The sequence below is a fragment of the Brachypodium distachyon genome, chromosome 5, assembly GCF_000005505.3.
Source record: "Brachypodium distachyon strain Bd21 chromosome 5, Brachypodium_distachyon_v3.0, whole genome shotgun sequence".
NCBI classification, from domain to species: Eukaryota; Viridiplantae; Streptophyta; class Magnoliopsida; order Poales; family Poaceae; genus Brachypodium; species Brachypodium distachyon.
The window spans coordinates 25,988,333-26,006,520 of record NC_016135.3 but is presented as its reverse complement, the minus strand read 5'-3'; the positions used below and the strand labels follow the sequence as shown (position 1 = coordinate 26,006,520).

Here is an 18,188-nt window from a genome sequence, read left to right as displayed (position 1 = left end):
AGTTTTCTTTACATAAAAAGAGGCTGATGTAGTTGTAACCTGTAAGCTAAGCTCGACTGAGGGAGGCTCAACCAATAATAAGCTAGCCCGGGCCATTTCGTGAGCTTCGAGCCTTTTTGGCCAACCTTTCTTCATTAAACAAAATTTTGGCTAAGAATCAATCTGTCAATATATGACATATACATATAACAATTAACTGGTACCACTAGTTTGTTCTCAAAAGTGTTTACTGATGACTATGAATTGTATCATACAAACCACATATCATGAAATAATTTTTATCAAAACCCTGTCTTAACAGAACCTAATGCACATTATTATCACGAGGCGGAGAGAGTGTAGCAGTAGTTTGGATTCTAACAAAGAAAATACCATCTTATCATAACTTTTCTTAAGATCAAAATGGCATCAGATGACCCAAAACAAGACACTCCTAGAGCAGACTCATGGAGGAAGATCAACACCAATCAATGGAGAGCTACACTGTGTTGCACGCAACTCTCACATCCACCGCCACGGCGCCACCGCCGACACTTAAATGCTCCCTGTGCAGCAAAGCAGCCTCGTGCTAAATCAACCTGGATCACAGGTTCCGCAAAATCGCAGTGATATTTTTTCTATCCTACAGCAACTGTGTCATTTCAAGGACGTACAAACACCTTTTCTTTTTCCTGCTAGGGAGCCCCAGACTATGCCCAATGACCCACAGAAAAAGCCTTGTCCAGTTGTCCTTACACCCGCGTAACTTTTTCTCTCTTCCAGTACCATTCTGTCCTTGTCCTCAACTACTCGGCTACTCTCTCACTTCCCTTCCTTCCATAGATGCCCTCACATTCCACAGCCTCACAGACTCACAGGTGAGCCACCAGCACCAGCAGTTCATTCTTGGTAAGCCGCAGCAGAGAGCCACCAGCCACTGTCACTGGACTGGAGGTCAGTTCAGCTCACCTCACCTCACTACCAGCTAGCTTTTCTTGTGTTCTTGAAATCTCTTCCTTTTCCTCTTCCATGTCACCCTTGTTCTTTGGATAATCTTTCTCAATCCTTGTTTGGTGGTTGGGGGAAAACGATGGGGATATCTTGGAGCTCGGGGTCATGGGTTTGGAGGTACTAAGATGGCGATGTTTTTGGCTTAGTTGCTTCACTGCACTTGCTTACAATTAGTTGCTGGTAGCTGCTACACCAACTTCTTCTCCTGCTTGGAAGCACAAGTCAATTTTGTGTGTGGATAATTTCTAGTGGGGTTCTGGTTACCTGTTTGTGGCTTCTTCCTTTCTTACGTCTTGGTATCATCCCTTCCCATCCTTGCTGAGTTCTTTGCCTGGGACTTGTGTAGCCAATCTGCGGAAAGAGGCGTACACATTCCCAATTAGCAAGATTGCTTCATTAATGGGTTACGACGGTTGAGTTGTAGTTGTCGAAAAAAGTACTTGCTTTAGGTGTCATCCTTATCACATAAATTTGCCTGTCTAGTACAAGTAATATTGTGGAGACAAAGGAGAAGCACTACCTTTTATGCTCTGTTTACAATACTTTTACCAATTCTGACTTCTGGGACAACGTACTCCATGCAGTGCCTCCTCACATATTTAGATGTTCCATGTACCTACCGGTGCTAAAAGGCTTCATTGGTAGGTTTATCGCACTTCTGGATCAATGCTAGTGGACGGCCACAAATGGAGTTCTCAAAGACGCAAAGATTGCTAATTCGGCTATAATTAACTCTTCTGAAAGGAAATATAGTGCATTAGGTTAACAGTCTAACCTTTTGCGGTAGGTGGTGGGTGCACTGGGTATCGATGGGAGCAAACCTCAACATAACCTTTTTTTTACGGGAAAGAAAGGAGTTCTGTCATTGCATTAAGAAGAGAGTCAACACGACAAATACAACGGCCTAGGCCAAAAAATAAAGGACAAATAAAACACCCGATGTCGCAAACAGATCAGCGACTCGGCTATACACACATAAAGCTATCTGCCAAACGCCCTACAGAACTCATCATTCTCCTCCTTAATCAAACACCAGAGATTGAGAGGTGTGAGGCTCTTGTTTTAAAAAATTCTTCGGTTTCTCTCTTTCCAAATGTTCCACACGACATAAGCAGCCAGAGTAATGTCTTTTTGTGCCATCAGATTGCTCTTCGGAACCTGAGATAATTTATTCCACCAAGCCTTAATTGAGTGTTTTCTTGCGGCCTGCACAGCATGTGAGCCACCGAAACTTCCCAGATGCCAGACCTCTTTCGCATAAGGACATTTGAGCAGAAGATGATCCGCAGACTCAAGAACCTGATCACACAAGAGGCACTTGTCATTGTGATCCCATTGCCTAGCAAGCAGTCTGTCAGCAGTCCACAAACGATTGCGCAATAAGAGCCACAAGAAGAACTGAATCTTCCCCTCAGATTTTATATGCCAAACTTTCTCCAAATGAGGCTGCGGAATTCTGCTCAGGAAATGGAAATGGTATGCCGATTTGGCCGAGTACACCGTGGAAGGGCCTCTAGTCCACGAAATAACATCCTCATCCTCGGTTAACTCAACAGCCTGGAGCTTCTCCCATAGCGCGATGTAAGCCAATGCTTGTTCTTCAGTATTTATAGCCTGGAGACCTCGCATCCACTTCCGCTGAATGATCGCAGTATTGACAGAGATCTTCTTTCCTCGAGCGATAGCAAATAATTGAGGAGCTAAAACACATGGGGCTTCCCCTCCAAGCCACTTGTCAGTCCAAAAACTGGTAGAACGCCCATTCCCAAGGTAAATCTCAGAGCAAGACTGAAACACAGCCAAATCCTCATCATCACAGGGGATCATCGCCCCCTTAGAAGGCCTGTCATCCGGCAACCATTTTTGCCACAACCATCTTAATCTCAAAGCTCGACTGAAAATAGTAATATCCTTGATGCCCAGGCCACCATACTTCTTTGGAACACAAACAGATTTCCAATTGACCATGCATTTTCCCCCCCTCGCCTCTTCTTCCCCAACCCACAAGAAATTCCTTCTTAACCTGTCAACCTTCTTGATTGCCCATTTATCAGGCCGAAAAGAGGTGAGGAAATAAGTTGCAGAGGCCGTAATGACAGAATTAATTAGCACCAGCCGACCTGCCCGCGACAGCAACTTGCCCTTCCGCGATTTAAGCCTTCCAGCAATTTTATCAATCAAGGGCTGCACATCCACCCTTCTAGGCTTACGAGTGCCTAGTGGTAGACCCAAGTACTTGCAGGGAAGAGAACTACGAATGCCAGCAAAATCCGCTAGGAGCTCATCCAAATCCAAATTCCTGCCTTGGACTGCATAAGCCACACATTTCTGAAAGCTCGTTTTCAGACCAGAGATGTCTCCAAAAATGCTAAGCAGCCTCTGAACAACAGAAACTTCATCTTTGACAGGGTTGATGAAAAGGGCAGCATCGTCGGCATAAAAACTCATACGCAATCTTGCAAAACTTGAACTCAGAGGCGACAATAGATTTTCCTCCGTGGCCTTGTCAAAGAGACAACGAAGCAGTTCCATGGCAAGAATGAAGAGCATAGGCGATAGAGGGTCACCTCACCTCAACATAACCTGTGGCTCCTTTTTCAACAGTAAAAGTGAAGGACATTGCAGCTGGCAGAAGAACAAACTGTTAATTTTGCACGGTCATTTAGTTACGATGATTGCAAATTTGTACTAAAAAACATGACATAGATGTGTGCTTTAGTTCTCCGAACTATCAATTGGTAACAAAGTGCTGAAGAACGGAAATTTCAGAATTGAAGAATCATACGAAGCTTAGTGAAAAAAATAATATCACATCGATACAGGAAGAAGTTTGCAAAGTTGAATTGATAACAATTTTTTGATTCTTTCCCCCAATTAGCGCCCTAGCAGATGCTTTACCTGGATTCGACCCTGTATATGATTTGATATAAATAAGCATCACTAATACTTCATCTACTTTTAATTTCCAGAGTCTTGTACATCATGGGCTATTGGTAAAACCTGGATTGAATTGATAACTATTTTTGTGATTCTTTTCCCCAGTTAGCTCCCTAGCAGATGTTTTACCTGGACTCAACCCTGTATATGATTTGATATAAATATGCATCACTAATACTTACTTTTAATTTCAGAGTCTTGTATATCACTGATTATTGGTAAAAACTGAGCATCCATCATGGACCATAAAACATGGCTTTGGAGAAAGAAAACATCAGAAAGGACAGTATTAGCAAAGAATAAATCCAATATATCAGAGAGGGAAGAAGAGGTACATCATCTACATATTTAGATTTATATAAAGCTTATACAGTATTAATTAACATTTTTTCCTTGAAGGAGAAGATTGTACGGTTAGAGAGATCATTGCAAGCCTTAACAGAACAACTTTCATTTGCTCATGCTGAATGCTTTGAGAAGGAGGTTATTCTGGCCAAGCAAGCAAAAGTAGCTGAAGAAGCCATCTTAGGTACTACTCTATTCAGTTAACTCTCATCCCCGTAGATGTTCTTGGTTCACAGTAGTAGGATATATGATTTGTCCTAGAAGTAAAATTGCCTCATGTATGTATGCATATATTAAATTTCTGAACAGATGTTTTTTTTATACGAATATTCTAGGTTGGGAGAAAGCGGAAGCTGAAGCTATAGCTATCAAGACAGAACTTGATGACACTCTACATCAGAAAGCCATAGTTGAGCGAAGGATCTGCCAGCTTGATGAGGCTCTAAATGTTATAATGGTAGAGAAGGAGCTATTAAAAAATGACACTGCTAAAATGATTTCTGGTGAGCAGGATAAAGTTCAGAAGCTGGAAAAATATGTAGCGGAGAAAGAAAAAATAATTGCTAGCTTGGATGCTGAATGTAGCAAACTTTCTGAAATCATCTCGGGGAAAGAGAATGTCATCTTAGAGTTAACTGAATCAGATGCAGTGAAAGAGTCAGACATCAAGGACCTTGTGGTAAAGCTAGAGTCAGCAGAGAGATCCAATTCTTCTCTTAGATACGAGGTTTGCATGCTCCAGAAGCAACTTGATATTCGGAGTGAGGAAAGGAAGTTTAATATCAAATCTGCTGATGCTGCCCATAAACAACATCTTGAAAACGTAAGGAAGATTGCAAAGCTTGAGGAAGAATGCAAGAGGTTACGTGCAATGGTACGTAAAAGGCTGCCGGGACCTGCTGCCATTACTAAAATGAGAAGTGAAGTTGAAACACTGAGCAACAATAAAACACATACAAGGATGGGAAGGTTTAATGCCACGACACCATTCAATTCATTTGATACAGTACAGAACTCTTCTGATGCATCGCATGTAAATTCTTCATTGCTTGCAAGGCTACATCTGAAGGAAGATGAAAATAGAACCATGAAGGAATCACTTTCTAGAAAGGATGGTGAACTTCAGTTTTCCCGTACTATGCTTGCTCGCTCAACCATTAAAATTTCGCAACTTGAAGCTCAACTTCAAGACTTATCAAGCGATCGGGCGGCCACAGAACTAGTAAAAAGAAGTCCTGCAGTGTCAGAGAACCCTCTTTCATCTATCTCTGAGTATTGCAATGAAGATAACACAAGCTGTTCAGGTTCATGGGCGTCAGCCTTAATTTCTGAACTTGAGCATTTCAAGAAGGGAAGTTGTAAGAGCACAGGAGTTTCAGACTTAAGTTTCATGGATGACTTTGAAGAAATAGAAAGGCTAGCAATGGTATGTGATGACAAACCTTCAAAATCATATGTTGTAAAGAGAGAGGCAATAGAATCAGCAGGTAAAGAGCTGGTTCCAGCTAATGGTCCCAACGAAACAACTAATAAAGTTCAACAATACAAGATTGAGAAGGAACTCCTGAGGTTAGTTGAACTTGTTGAGGGAGTTATCCAGAGATCTTCAAATGATTATAGTGGCAAGCTCGTGGAATCTGGTGGCAATATGGGTGATAACTCTAGGGAAATAAATGGTTATTTTGCTCACGCCTTCTTGTGGAAAACATCAGAACTTACTTGTGTACTACAAAACTTCATTCTTGTATGCAATGAGCTTCTGTATGGGAATACCCATGTCGAAAGATTTGTTCTTGAAGTAAACCTCACACTAGACTGGATAATCAACCACTGCTTTTCACTCCGGGATGTATCAGACATGAGGGAAACTATCATAAAGCATTTTGAGTTAGATAGCAGCGCTAGTGGGCTTGACGCTGTTGCGACCAGGCAAACAGGTGTCCAGAACGCAAGTGGCATGGATGAAACCAGCACCCCAAACAGGGCGGAGACATCATTAGTTTCTGCATCAAGCCTCATGGACATTGGAATTAAAGCAGACGATGACACAAACAATATAAGAAATGAACTATCAGTCACTAAATTTCAGGAATCTGAAGGAAAATCTTCTAGTTTGCGAGCAGAACTAAATGCATTGAAGGAAACAGGAAAAATGATAGCAAATGGTGTTTATGGTGAAAAAACAATGAGTGAACTTGGCAAACACGAACCAATCTCTAGCTATGAGGTGAACAAGGGCATCATTAAAGGGAGCAGTTACTCTACTACAGAAGGCCCAAAGTGTGTTTCCAGGAATGAAGAACAGAATCTAAACATGGTAAGATCCACATTATCTTATTTCCTGACATTCCTTTTTAAAGGCTGCTTTTATATTCTATGCTGTATTCCTTGTTTCTTTTGGAAAAAGCAAAGACATATTTTCAATTTACGTTAGCCTTTTTGTTTGTGTGCCACAAATTTGCGATGAGATCATCTAGACTGTGCCTTGTGTCATGAAACTGATGGACAGAATTGGGCATCGTTTTTCTTCTTCTCAAACACACACCTAAATATGTGTCATTTTGTATTACAAGAAAGCATCCATATGACGTGAATTGGACAACTTTTTAGACTACAGTATGCTGAAATAAGTGATTTAACCCATTCAATCAGATTGCTCTTTTGTGTTTTCATGATTATACCCTGCTTTATTTTTTATTGGATACTTTGAAGGCTCCTTAGTCCATGCGTATTACCTTCATTTGGCATTTACCTTTCAAGTGTTCTCCATTTAACACTTTGTCCTCTTGTTCATACAGCAGCTGGAGGTCTCGACGGCATCAGAGAAGCTCATCGAGTGTCAGGAGACTATCTTAAACCTGGGAAAGCAACTGAAATCACTTGCATCTCCAAAGGATACGACCTTTTCTGACAAGGCAGCACATACTTCAGTTCAGCCCGAGCGTAAACCTCAGTCTCAGTCACTAAATGAGATGCTGGCTGAGGATGATGGAGGGTGTGATTACCTCGACTCTCCAAAGACCAAGGAGATCATATGCTCAGAACCAAGGTCAGCGCATGAAAGAAAATTCTCTGCTGACGGGGCAGGTGATGATCTGGAATCATGCGGTGCTCACCCAATGCAAGTGGTTCGGCCCACAAAACCGTATAGTTTGAGTGGTAATTGCAAGAATGAAGCTGCTGTGAAGGTAGTAGCACTCGCCGTTGTCCCGAGCAAGCAGAAGGGGAACACTAACTTGCTCAAGAGGATTCTGACAGGAAGGAGAAAGGAGGCCATAACCAAGCCAAAGGTGGTCCTAACTCCTAAATGCATAACTGGCAGACATGGAGAAAGGAGGCCATAACCAAAGACATATCCATGATTAGATTTCATTTGCCTGTGTAAATTAAGGGTGTATGATTGTTCCTTGAGCGTGTTCTTCTTGGGTTTCGAAACACCATGGAGTGTATATGCTTGCTGTGCATGTGTACTAGTGTGCTTTGTAACGTTGTGACACTCATTAGTCATTACCTTGTTGCTTAGGTCTATGAACCTGTGGTTTCTCACTGGTAACGTGCCTAGTTTGTTACTTGTTAGTATCATGTTTTTTATTTGCATCAACCCTTAAAAGGATTTACTCCCTCAAAGGATGTCTCAACTTTGACTAAATTTGAATGCATCTATACACTAAGTCATGTCTAGATACATCCAAATTTTGACAAACTTGAGACATTTTTTGTTGGACAGAGGGAGTATTATGTTTTTTAAGAAATGAGAAATGATTCTTGCTCTAAAAGTCTGCTACTGTCACCGACAAGGTTGCTCACTGCCGTGCGAATTTGTTTCTGAAACTGACCAAGTGGCTAGACTTCATGTGCACAAGCTCTCTGTTTCTGTGCATCTAGGTGGACATGAATACATGATGGGTTTCGGATTCAACATGATAGCAGTGCGCTGCGTCACAAAACTAAAATTAAATGGGTGGATCGGAGCATGCGACGTGAATGAAACTAGCATTAACATGTTCAGAGTTCGAATCGAATTGGAAGACTCACAGGACCTGTGAGCCGAGCGGCGCCGCGATCGCATCCGTCCTTGGGCCCCTTCCGCGAGGACGCGCGGAGGTGGGGTCAGCCGCTGCGTTCTCAGCCATCGCGGGTTGTCGAGCGGCGCCTGGCTTCGAGGACAGGTGTGCCCTGCCGGGGGCGGGGTCGAGAGACGGAGGTGGTGCGAGAGCGCGGCGGAGGGGATCGGTTCCGGCGGGGAAGGGGCACGAGGACGACCGGGGGATGCGCTGTGAGGCCGAGGTTTCAGGCCCATGCGGCTCTGGGCCTTCATGCCTGGGCCACGTCCGGTCCGAGAGGGTTTCGATCCACTAGGCCTTGAGAGTTGAGATCCATGGGCAATACGAAGAGGGAGAGCCCGGCTCGGCTTGGGCGGCTGCAGCCTGCAGGCAGTTTGCGCGTAAACGATGGCGCGTTTAAGATTTCCCGAACATGTTTGCAGCGTAGAAACGAAGGTAATCATGACGGCTAAGTTGGGAGCCCCGTGCAGTCGGCAATGGCATGCATTGTGTTTTCGAATCCCCATTTCACTGGTTCTATTCGATCTACTACTACTTTTTTTTTTTGGCAAAGATCTACTCCTGCTGCTAGCAAAATGCAAGAAACCGCGAAGTAGTAGTACAGAAGTGTGTATGCGGCGTGACTCGGAGCGATCGAGAAGCAGCCGAGCCGACCGACCTACATTCCCTGCAGCGGAAAGCCGGTCCGGTAGGCAGGCAGCCCCAGAGCGCGAGCAGCAGGACACACACGACGGTGGCCCAGGCATGGCCGGCCGGCGCCCACCGCGCCTGCGTCGTCGTTTTCCAGGCGCGGAAAAGCGGGGCGCGGACTGTGTGTTAACTGCGGGGAGTCTCGGAAAAGAGCGACAAAAGCACACCGCATTCGCACGCACGCACGCGCCCCGGCCGGCCCCGCCTCGCAGGTCGCAGCATGCCGCTTCCGGCTGGCCTCGTCTCCTCCGACTGGACACGGCCGGACCCAGCCAGTGTCCGCCATGCATGCACAATGGCATGGCATGGGCGTGCTGTGACCTGCGCGGCGACCGTGTGAGCCTTTTGCTCCCTTCCCGTTCCCGACCCACCGCTGTTTTTTTCCTCAGCGTGCGGACTAAGCCTAGCTAGCTTGGCCTCACGCGCCCGGCCGCCTGCCTTCTGCATGCCTTTCAACGCTCAACGCTGCCGTCGTTTCCCCATCCCCACCGCCGTGGAGGGATTCGGAAACAGAAATTCTGCCCACGACCGCGCGTCAGCCGGGCTGGCTTTCGCCCCCCTTTTTCCGTTCTCCGGGGAATTTGTTCTTCAGGCGTACATCACCGGACACGCCTGCCTGCACCATTTGCAACTTACTCAATCGATCTCCCTGCTTTTGCACCGCTACACGAATTGTTTCGGCACGCCGTACGATGCACACATATATGATGCACAGACGAAATCTCATGTGTGTACTGTAAACTTTCTGTTAGTAGTACGCAGCAGTAGTAGCAGTATACTGCTGCCTTTCAGGTACAGCACCATACACAAAGCTCTGTCGATCGACCATGCAAACTCTACTCAAAATCATTGGCGTCCGAGGCATGTTTTACGCAATCATGGCCATGATGTCGCTCGACACACTAGCTAGCAGATGTTTAAAGCAACCTGCATGGCGAGGAACGTACGTACGTACGTATAAAGCTGGAGCCGAAGGCGGCTCGCTCAGGGCGGTCAGGTTTTGGTATTATTGGCTCGTAAATCCTGAACTGGCCTAGTCTGCAAGCACATAAAATGATTTCGAATGTCGTCGATCAGGTCTCCAAAGTTCTTGCTTCAGGATAGTTAATTGTACGTATAGTTTCCCTTCAGCACGAGCTAGTGTTCAGTTTGGTCCATCAAGTTTGAGGACTAAACATGATAACTTGGCCCAAATTAAACTCAAGTACTCTCTCCGTCTAACAAAAAATGTCTCAAGTTTGTTAAAATTTAGATGTATTTAGAAATGACCTAGTGTATAAATGCATTCAAATTTGATCAAATTTAAGACACCCTTTATTGGACGGAGGTAGTAATTCGTTTAGTGGACTATTTTAACCCCTGCTACTACCGAGCAGCCTCTGCATCTCCATGCAATACAAAACTTAGCACACCGGAGGGTTCTGCAATAGTAGTAGTAAACACTACTGGTAGAGCCGTGGAGGGTTCTGAGATCACGTCTGATTACAATACACGCCCTGGCAAGTCAGCCACACAAGTACACAAGTACACGTGCACACCGGAGTTAGGAAAAGTCCAAACAGCAGTACTAAAACAGCCAGCACACGCGAAGAAATCGTCAAAGCTTTGACAGCGAACCGCCAAAACAATCCCTTTGCATGGCTCACCATGCATACGCCGGCCGATATGCATGCGTGTGCATGCAAAACAGGTAATCAATCTGCACAACAGCACAGGCACGACAATTAAAGCCGATGTCTAAGCTTTCCCCTGCGGACGCAACGGGAAGAGCTCCAAGGTGACATCGTCGGCGGCGCCGCCGCCCTCCGTCTCCGCCGCACCGCCATGTCCGCCGTCACCCCACGCTTTGCACCGCCGCTTGCAGCTCGTCGTGACGTCGACATCGGCACACGCTGCCGCTTCCATCTTCTCCGCTCCATCCTGCACTTGCAGAGACGAAAATATAGCTGTAAAGCTCGTGATAGATTAACAGTAAGCATCGTATATTTACGCATAGATATTATCTACAGCGGCTGCAACTTGCTATATACCCCGATATATGTATAGGCATGGTGTTAGACTAATCTTGTACAAGAGTCTAAGTAGGATTAGGTTTATGCATTACTAATCCGTGTAGGTCTACTACTTGCAAGTAGTATATGTGTAGGCTAGATTGGAGTAGTCACGTACAAGGTTGAGTCCAAGTCCTAGTAGTATTAGGTCTTGTAGTTCGAATAGAAATACAGGAGTCTTGCCGGATGTGCATATATACACATGGGGGGCTGGCCTTTGTAACACAAGATTGTAACGTGAGATTTACAACAGAAATAAAGACAAGGCACGACAGGCGTTTTTGGCCATAATTTGGTGATCCTCGTGTGCTCTTCATGTGATTGACTTTTGGGCAAACCCAACATTTGGTATCAGAGCGAGATCAAAGATTTAAAAACGCGCTTGCCCCGGGGAGGCGATGTGTTAGCGCCTTGGGGCGGGCAACGGCAGCGGAAAGGCGTCCGTGGATCAGGACAGGCAAACGGTGGCTGTGCACGGAGGAGTGTTCAGCGGATTGGATCGGGCAAACGGTGTCTGTGCAGTGGAGTGACGTTCAGCAGATCAGATAGGACTATCCTCGCAGTGGGCCGATCTCTTAGTAACGGGAGATCATCCTGATCGTCAGAAAGTACTCGACATCGGATCAAGCTGCGTATGTACATCCAGGTCGTCAGCGTCTGTGAGTCGTGGTTGTGTCCAAGTGCTCGTCTGTGTGGCGATCTGTTGCAGTGGAGGTGCATCACAGTCGAAGTGCTGTACGATGAGGTGTATCATCGAGGGCGAAGGATATGCGTGCTGACAAGGTGGCGGATGGTCATCTTTGTGTCGCGGCGAGGAGATGAAGCTCAAGAGTATTGCGAGACGGTAACCGGTGATGAGTCTCTTCAGTGAGGTCATGTTTCCTGCATGAGACTATGTGATTAGTAGCATGTGGATGTTTTGCGCTAGGAGTGGACGGTGTTGCCACGGGGTGTACTGTGTAGTGCACAAAGTTAGTGTGGCTGGGAGTCAAGATCATACATTGAGTTGAATCGACGAGTCGTGTAGCTGTGGAGAGTCAAGATCAAGAAGAGCATGGAAATGACAAGTCAAGATTAGGGGAAGATTGTTAGACTAATCTTGTATAAGAGTCCAAGTAGGATTAGGTTTATGCATTACTAATCCGTGTAGGTCTGCTACGTGCAAGTAGTATATGTGTAGGCTGGATTGGAGTAGTCACGTACAAAGTTGAGTCCAAGTCCTAGTAGTATTAGGTCTTGTAGTTCGAATAGAAATACAGGAGTCTTGCCAGATGTGCATATATACACATGGGGGGCTGGCCTTTGTAACACAAGATTGTAACGTGAGATTTACAACAGAAATAAAGACAAGTCACGACAGGTGTTTTTGGCCATAATTTGATGATCCTCGTGTGCGTCTTCATGTGATTGATTTTTGGGCAAACCCAATATATGGGAGCTGTGGTTACGTACCTTGGTGGTCGTCGTCGTTTCCGGCGGCGGCGGCGGGGAATCGGAAGAGTCGTCGAGGCCGGTGCCGGCCGTGGCGAGGGTGAGGAGCGCGGCGCGCTTCTGCTTCTGGCGCTCGCGGGCCTTGTGGTTCTGGAACCAGTAGAAGACGTTCTTCCCTTCGATCCGGCCGTGCCTGCCGAGCTCCTCCGTGATGCGCTCGATCTGCGCCGCGTTCGGGGTTCGCATCCCGCCCCGGTACAGCGCCTCCAGCACCTTTATCTGCTCCGTGGACGGGTTCCACCGCGTCGTCCCCCCCGCCGCCACCTGCACCTGCTACCCACAAAGATATCAATGATTCCTCCACATGAATGCATCAATCTACTAGGTCGATCACTGGCAAAACTCTCTATATATAGGGGTTTGGGTTAGCTCACGTACAGTGCATGCCAGCAGCTTGGAGGCGGCGGTTCTGACGCGACCGAACTCGGGCGCCTTCGTCCTCGGCTCCGGCAGCGAGATCTTGGGCGCCAGCGGGCGGAGACATTGGAAGGCAAAGGGGAAGGTGGATGGTGTTTGAGACGGCGACAACGCAGAGGAAGAGCTGGAGGCCGCTTTCTTGTTCTCCAGGTAGGCCACATGCAGATGCTGAAGCCTCATGTTGGATCTGGATCGTACGTAACTGTACTACTCCTATAGTTTAACGCAAAGTTTTGTATGGGAAATGGGAGATGGGCCGATTTGCCTGGGGTTAAGCTAGGGCTACGTACGATCGAGAGAACGACATCCTCGCGTGATTATATATGGGGGAGACCGGACGGCAAAGGTGGCAAGGGTTTGAGTGTGCTCTTGTGGGAGATCGAGGCAACAGTGGAAAAGGGGCCATTGCTAGATAGCTTTTTCATGGGCCGGGGCGACGGCGACAGACAGGGAATGTGGAGATTGGTGATGAAAGGCGTCAGCGTCTGCGAAATCGTAATCATCGAGACGAGAGACACACGGAAAGCATGCATGCAGGGCAGGCGCTGTGTAGTAAAGGTGGAAATTCTCTCCCTCTGCGCATGGAGCTCTCCTTTCACCTTTTGATGTCGAAATTCATGACGACCGATTGACAAGTTGATGTAAATTGCATATATAAACTGATTTTCATGTGTGTAGCTTTGCATGCCTGAAAAGCAAGTTTGAGGCGAGAGCGCAACATTCTCGCCGTATGCATGCTTGCATCACGACCTTAAATGCTCATGCCTCGTGAGGAGATCTAGCTAGCTAGAAAACCCTCCATATCAGCCATGAACGACGGACTATGATTGGAAAAGCATGCAGACGAAAGCGAGGACCAGAAATGATCATAGATACTACTGAGGTTGACCTCGGAGTTAGCGCTTCCACCAACCGTTGAACTCGGAACAGGACACTGCATGCAGCGTGAACAGATAGAGCCCCCCACCCACCCACAGCCACAGGCCACAGCTAGCAGCAGGCAGTACCGCACTCCACTGCACTGAAAATATTCCTCCTCACTGCATGGTGCAGTGCATGCCACTGGGCACTCTGGTGTCACTCTCGCTGCGTGGCACCGCATAAAAACGAGCACAGTGCTCTCTCATGTTACGCACATCGCTTTCGTGAAACACCTGCTAAAAGACTAAAAGTGTCCCCGGCCTGTCACGGCCAGCAAAACTGTCGATCGACCGAACTGTAAGTAAAGCCCATCCCTAGCTAATGATACGCACTTACACGCAGACCCGGCACACGCACATCATTCTCGTGGAAAAGCTGCTGGCCGGTCGACGGCCGGGTGCAGCAGCCAGGAAAACGAGGTGCATGCATGCATGATTTCCCTTGCAAATTAATAACGTGCTCACTCCGTAGTAGTTAATCACAATCGAGATTGATCGACATGGCCGGATGGATCAAACTTACATGCATGCATGATGCATCATGGTCTTGGTCAATTCCTTGGTATTTAGCTTTGCAGTGCCCATCGTACTCAGGTAGCCATGCATGTTTGCGTGCAGCGAGTGTCACACACACACACAAGAGTGCACAACACGGTGATACCATGCCGTGTCGGGCCCGTCAAATCGGTCGGTTTAAACTTTTACTCACCGGTAGACAGTAATGATACAACAAGAGCAAGAGCCATACTACTAGTCCTACCTAATTAAGGAGTACTACATATATAGCCCCGGCCGGCCTGGCTTTCACATGCTACCAGTGAAAACAGTCTATCAGGGCACAGGTGCTAGCTCGCACGTAACATCCGCGGGCGGGGATCCATCCATCCATCGAATTAACGGCATGCATGCATGAAAAAGATTGTGCCAATCCCGATAAAGCCGTGAAGGGGCGCCAAAAGCCCCCCCGGAAAAGAGGAAAAGCTGCCTACACGTAAACTGATCAGCTCAGCTCGGACGTACGTATGAGGAGCTGCCGGGACTCTGCGTGCTTGTCGCGTGAGCCGAGGGAACGCCATGGTGGGTGGACCTAACTAGCCAGAGGTGTGGGCCGCCGGACCGGCAAGACCGACGATGCAGGCAAGCAAACCAAAGTATTTGATGCATGGCAAACAGAGATCAGGGGGGCCTCAACATGCATATCCATGCTGCAAGGTGGCCGGCCGGGGCTCTCATATGCATGCTGCAACGTGTCTGCTGGAACATATATTCACGCTGTACATTGCACTGCAGGCTGGCTCGGCCAGGATGGAATGGCCCATGCATGCACGGCTTGGGTTCGGTGATCACGGCGGTTGGAGGCCGAGACGTACCTACGACGGGGCGCCGGCCGGCCGGCCGGTGCAATCATGACGTTTGTACACACCAGCTAGCGTCGCGGGACTTGCTTTTGAGCTTTAATTCGATCGAGTAGATGACGACACGCGATATCGATATCTTTGATTTGCATGCATGCATGTTTGTTTGCCTCACGGTAATCATCGCTGCGCCCATTTGATATGCATGCACCTCGGGTATAGCTTCATTAATTAATTCTCCAATCTGATCGACAAGCTTTCATGTATGACTTTGCTCTCGTCAAATCCATCCGGCCGGGTCTCCCTTTGTCTCAGCACTCGATCGATCTCTTTGACTGGCCGTGATTTTGAAATTAAGAAGCGGCATCAGTGCTTGATTAGATCGGTGTTGCTGCTGCTTCCGCTTGTTCGATTCTGCATGCTGCCTGATCGATCGAGCCGGCATGGAGGCATGCATCTCAGGAAAAAAAAAAACTAAGGATGGCCCTTAGCCATGTTAGTCTCGGCCTGTGGTTATAATTCTGGTCCGTGCGATTTCGTTAGTCCGACCTCAATCTGTCCAAGCCCACTGTACGATTTAGCCCACTCCATGTGGGCTGTGAATCCATGTATTAACCCACTACGCGATATGGCCACTGAGTTCGACTCGCTTTTGTATGGACCGGGCCGCGGTACGTCAATTCGGCATACGTGCTTGCCCCAAAAAAAGGTGTGGCTGTGTCTAGAGAGTTGTCTGATTTTTAAAATATTTAAATTTAAGTTGATGAATCACAGCCATTACATTAGTATCTAGATCTAATTTACTCTTTTTTTTTTATCTTCCGTTACGAATCTTAAAACACAAATCATATCCAACGACTGAGGAACGGATTAATCTCTAACTAAAAATCAGACAACTTAAATATAGCAAAACCGAACAAAACATACGTGCTCTCTTTTCTTGCTCTCCCTCTAAAAAAATGCACTCTTCACTTTGAAAAAAGATTCCTAAAAAAAACTACCAAGCACTGGATAAAGATACATCCATATTTAGGCAAATTTGAGTACAAAATATCCTCAAAAGAAGAGGAGAACAACAAACTTCCCAATCGACCAATGCGGTGTGAAAAAAAAAATGCAAGAGAGCCATAATGTGCCTATGTGCAAGCTGGAACGAAGATGGCGAACGAACTAGCCTATGCAGAGACGAAACCTGACTGACCAACCCAACAAGCACCCACCAGCTGCCAATGCGACATAAATCATCAGTAGGAGATGTCGATGAGCGCGACGACATAAATCATCAGTAGGAGATGTCGATGAGCGCGACCATGGCGTGCGCGACGAGCTCCTCCGCCGGCCGTCTCTGCACGCGGCGCAGGGAGGCAGCAGAGGAGCCCTGCTCCTGCGCCCTCCGGCTTCGGCCCGCGAGGTACGCGCAGAGCTCGGCGTCGTAGTATTCCCCGGCAGCCCGGAGCGTGGCGCAGCATCGCGGCAGCTGCCGCAGCAGCGGCAGCACCAGGTTGAATGGCCACACCAGGATCGAGAACTGGAACGCGTGCATGATCCCCGCCGCGGCAGGCACCGCGAGCAGCGCCACGTGCACCACCATTGAGAGCTGGCGTTCGCTTCTACCTGGCCGATGATCCCTCTGCTTCATCCACCATGGAGACGTTCTAATCTCTTGGGTCGCTGCTGGGCTTAACTAGCGGGAGAAGAGGAGTAGAAGCATGGCGTGCGTGGAAGGATTAACAAAGTCATTGCGTGGCTTGGAACGGCGAAATGTGGAGGATTTATAATAGGAAGGAATTAACTCGATGGTATGGCGCGGCTCGATCGTGGCACGTACTATCTACTGCTTCTACACATAAGTCAGGACAGGCGGCCGGTCGGCGACATTCTTGTTGCTTAGCGTTTGTGAATACGTTTGCTTAGCGAGAGGCTTTGGGGATTCTTGATCGACAGGCCAACCGGTCCGGCTGATCGATCTCGATCTCGACATTTATTCTGCAGGCCCGATCGACCCCGTCGCCCCGCTGGCACCACTCATCAAGGGGAACAGTAGTAGGACTGTAGGGTAGCTCGTGGCTTGCCCCAGAAGTTCAGAGACACTCCGGCAGTTCTGCAGCGCAGTTAATTCGAGTCATTTTTAGGTACGGGCCCTGATGTGTGGGTTAAGTCTGAGATCTAACTTGTGCAACCTGAACCGAAAGAACGAATGAATCTGGAGGTCTGAACTGCGGGAAAGCAACATGTAAACTTTTCTGGGTTCAACAATTAAAGGATAAGGTGTTTTTATCTCAGAGTACTACGGAGTAGTACATTTTGTGTTCAGAAAAGAACAAGTCAAGCAACAACTGGATCATACGGTACAGGCCAAGATACCGACCGGTTCAGATATTTGTCAGATTAATCGAGCCCCACCCCACGCGGCAGTAACTGAGAGCCTCAGAGAAGCATCATCAACGACATCTCATAATTATGGGTATGGTATGAACTGGACATGTGTTAAACTTCGCCATCCTCAAGCTAGTATATTTTTGGTCCCTGAAACTGAAAGACACATTTGTTTTTGGCCTCTCTGGGTTCGAGGAGCTGCTCTTCTTCTGTGCTTGCGTTGCCCCTTCAGCAATTCCTCGGTATTCAATGCAAGCATGCATATCCGTCTAACTGTTGAGCTAATCCAAATTGGATGGAAGTATGGAACTGCTAGTGTTTCATTAAGTTGTAGTACTAGCGTGCAAGTGTACCCTGATAGATAGCCACCTACGTGGTATGGGATCTGTGTAGCAGGACTGTAGATGTAGACAGACGAAAAGTAAATTACATCCAACACGAAGAGGGATACTTGCAACTTTGCAAGACTATACATAAAAATAAACTGGCGCAGGAGCTAGTGACTTTTTTTTTAGCGAAAGGCTTTCGCCCGGGGTTTTAGGAAGTACGTAC

The 18,188-nt window shown here is 47.2% G+C and overlaps 3 protein-coding genes across 6 annotated transcripts; 1 reads left to right on the top strand and 2 right to left on the bottom strand.

Moving 5' to 3' along the window:
- Nucleotides 1–607: 607 nt before the first annotated feature.
- LOC100833348 (filament-like plant protein 7) lies at nt 608–7,851 on the top strand. 3 transcript variants are annotated; one of them, XM_014895997.2, is made up of 5 exons: nt 608–933; nt 4,122–4,258; nt 4,333–4,456; nt 4,608–6,589; nt 7,071–7,851. In XM_014895997.2, exons 2-5 carry the CDS (start codon nt 4,166–4,168, stop codon nt 7,614–7,616), a joined length of 2,745 nt encoding a protein of 914 aa, XP_014751483.1. In that variant the 5' UTR covers nt 608–933; nt 4,122–4,165; the 3' UTR covers nt 7,617–7,851. The 3 variants fall into 3 exon arrangements, with proteins under 3 accessions (XP_014751483.1, XP_003580689.1, XP_014751482.1); XM_003580641.4 differs by having other exon boundaries at nt 612–933; nt 4,327–4,456; XM_014895996.2 differs by lacking the exon at nt 608–933 and adding an exon at nt 955–1,107 and having other exon boundaries at nt 4,327–4,456.
- Nucleotides 7,852–10,490: 2,639 nt separating this feature from the next.
- On the bottom strand, nt 10,491–13,261 carry LOC100835061 (WUSCHEL-related homeobox 4). The gene is made up of 3 exons (XM_010229016.3): nt 12,947–13,261; nt 12,530–12,838; nt 10,491–10,946 (listed from the first exon to the last, which is right to left on the bottom strand). The coding sequence occupies exons 1-3, from the start codon at nt 13,163–13,165 to the stop codon at nt 10,764–10,766; spliced, it is 711 nt and encodes a 236-aa protein (XP_010227318.2). The 5' UTR covers nt 13,166–13,261; the 3' UTR covers nt 10,491–10,763.
- A 2,869-nt stretch (nt 13,262–16,130) lies between these two features.
- On the bottom strand, nt 16,131–17,251 carry LOC100834277. Of its 2 annotated transcripts, XM_014895623.2 has the most exons (2): nt 16,555–17,251; nt 16,131–16,516 (listed from the first exon to the last, which is right to left on the bottom strand). In XM_014895623.2, exons 1-2 carry the CDS (start codon nt 16,897–16,899, stop codon nt 16,505–16,507), a joined length of 357 nt encoding a protein of 118 aa, XP_014751109.1. In that variant the 5' UTR covers nt 16,900–17,251; the 3' UTR covers nt 16,131–16,504. The 2 variants fall into 2 exon arrangements, with proteins under 2 accessions (XP_014751109.1, XP_003580692.1); XM_003580644.4 differs by having other exon boundaries at nt 16,131–17,251.
- Between the last annotated feature and the right edge of the window lie 937 nt (nt 17,252–18,188).

Bases quoted from the DNA above. Each gene is read 5' to 3' on its own strand.
- LOC100834277 (XM_003580644.4), bottom strand. From the start codon at position 16,899: ATGAAGCAGAGGGATCATCGGCCAGGTAGAAGCGAACGCCAGCTCTCA.
- LOC100835061 (XM_010229016.3), bottom strand. From the start codon at position 13,165: ATGAGGCTTCAGCATCTGCATGTGGCCTACCTGGAGAACAAGAAAGCG. The intron at 12,839-12,946 runs GTACGTGAGCTA...TGTGGGTAGCAG, and splicing joins CCAAGCTGCTGGCATGCACT to GTGCAGGTGGCGGCGGGGGG. The intron at 10,947-12,529 runs GTACGTAACCAC...CTGCAAGTGCAG, and splicing joins AAACGACGACGACCACCAAG to GATGGAGCGGAGAAGATGGA.
- LOC100833348 (XM_003580641.4), top strand. From the start codon at position 4,166: ATGGACCATAAAACATGGCTTTGGAGAAAGAAAACATCAGAAAGGACA. The intron at 4,259-4,326 runs GTACATCATCTA...TTTTCCTTGAAG, and splicing joins TATCAGAGAGGGAAGAAGAG to GAGAAGATTGTACGGTTAGA. The intron at 4,457-4,607 runs GTACTACTCTAT...CGAATATTCTAG, and splicing joins AGCTGAAGAAGCCATCTTAG to GTTGGGAGAAAGCGGAAGCT.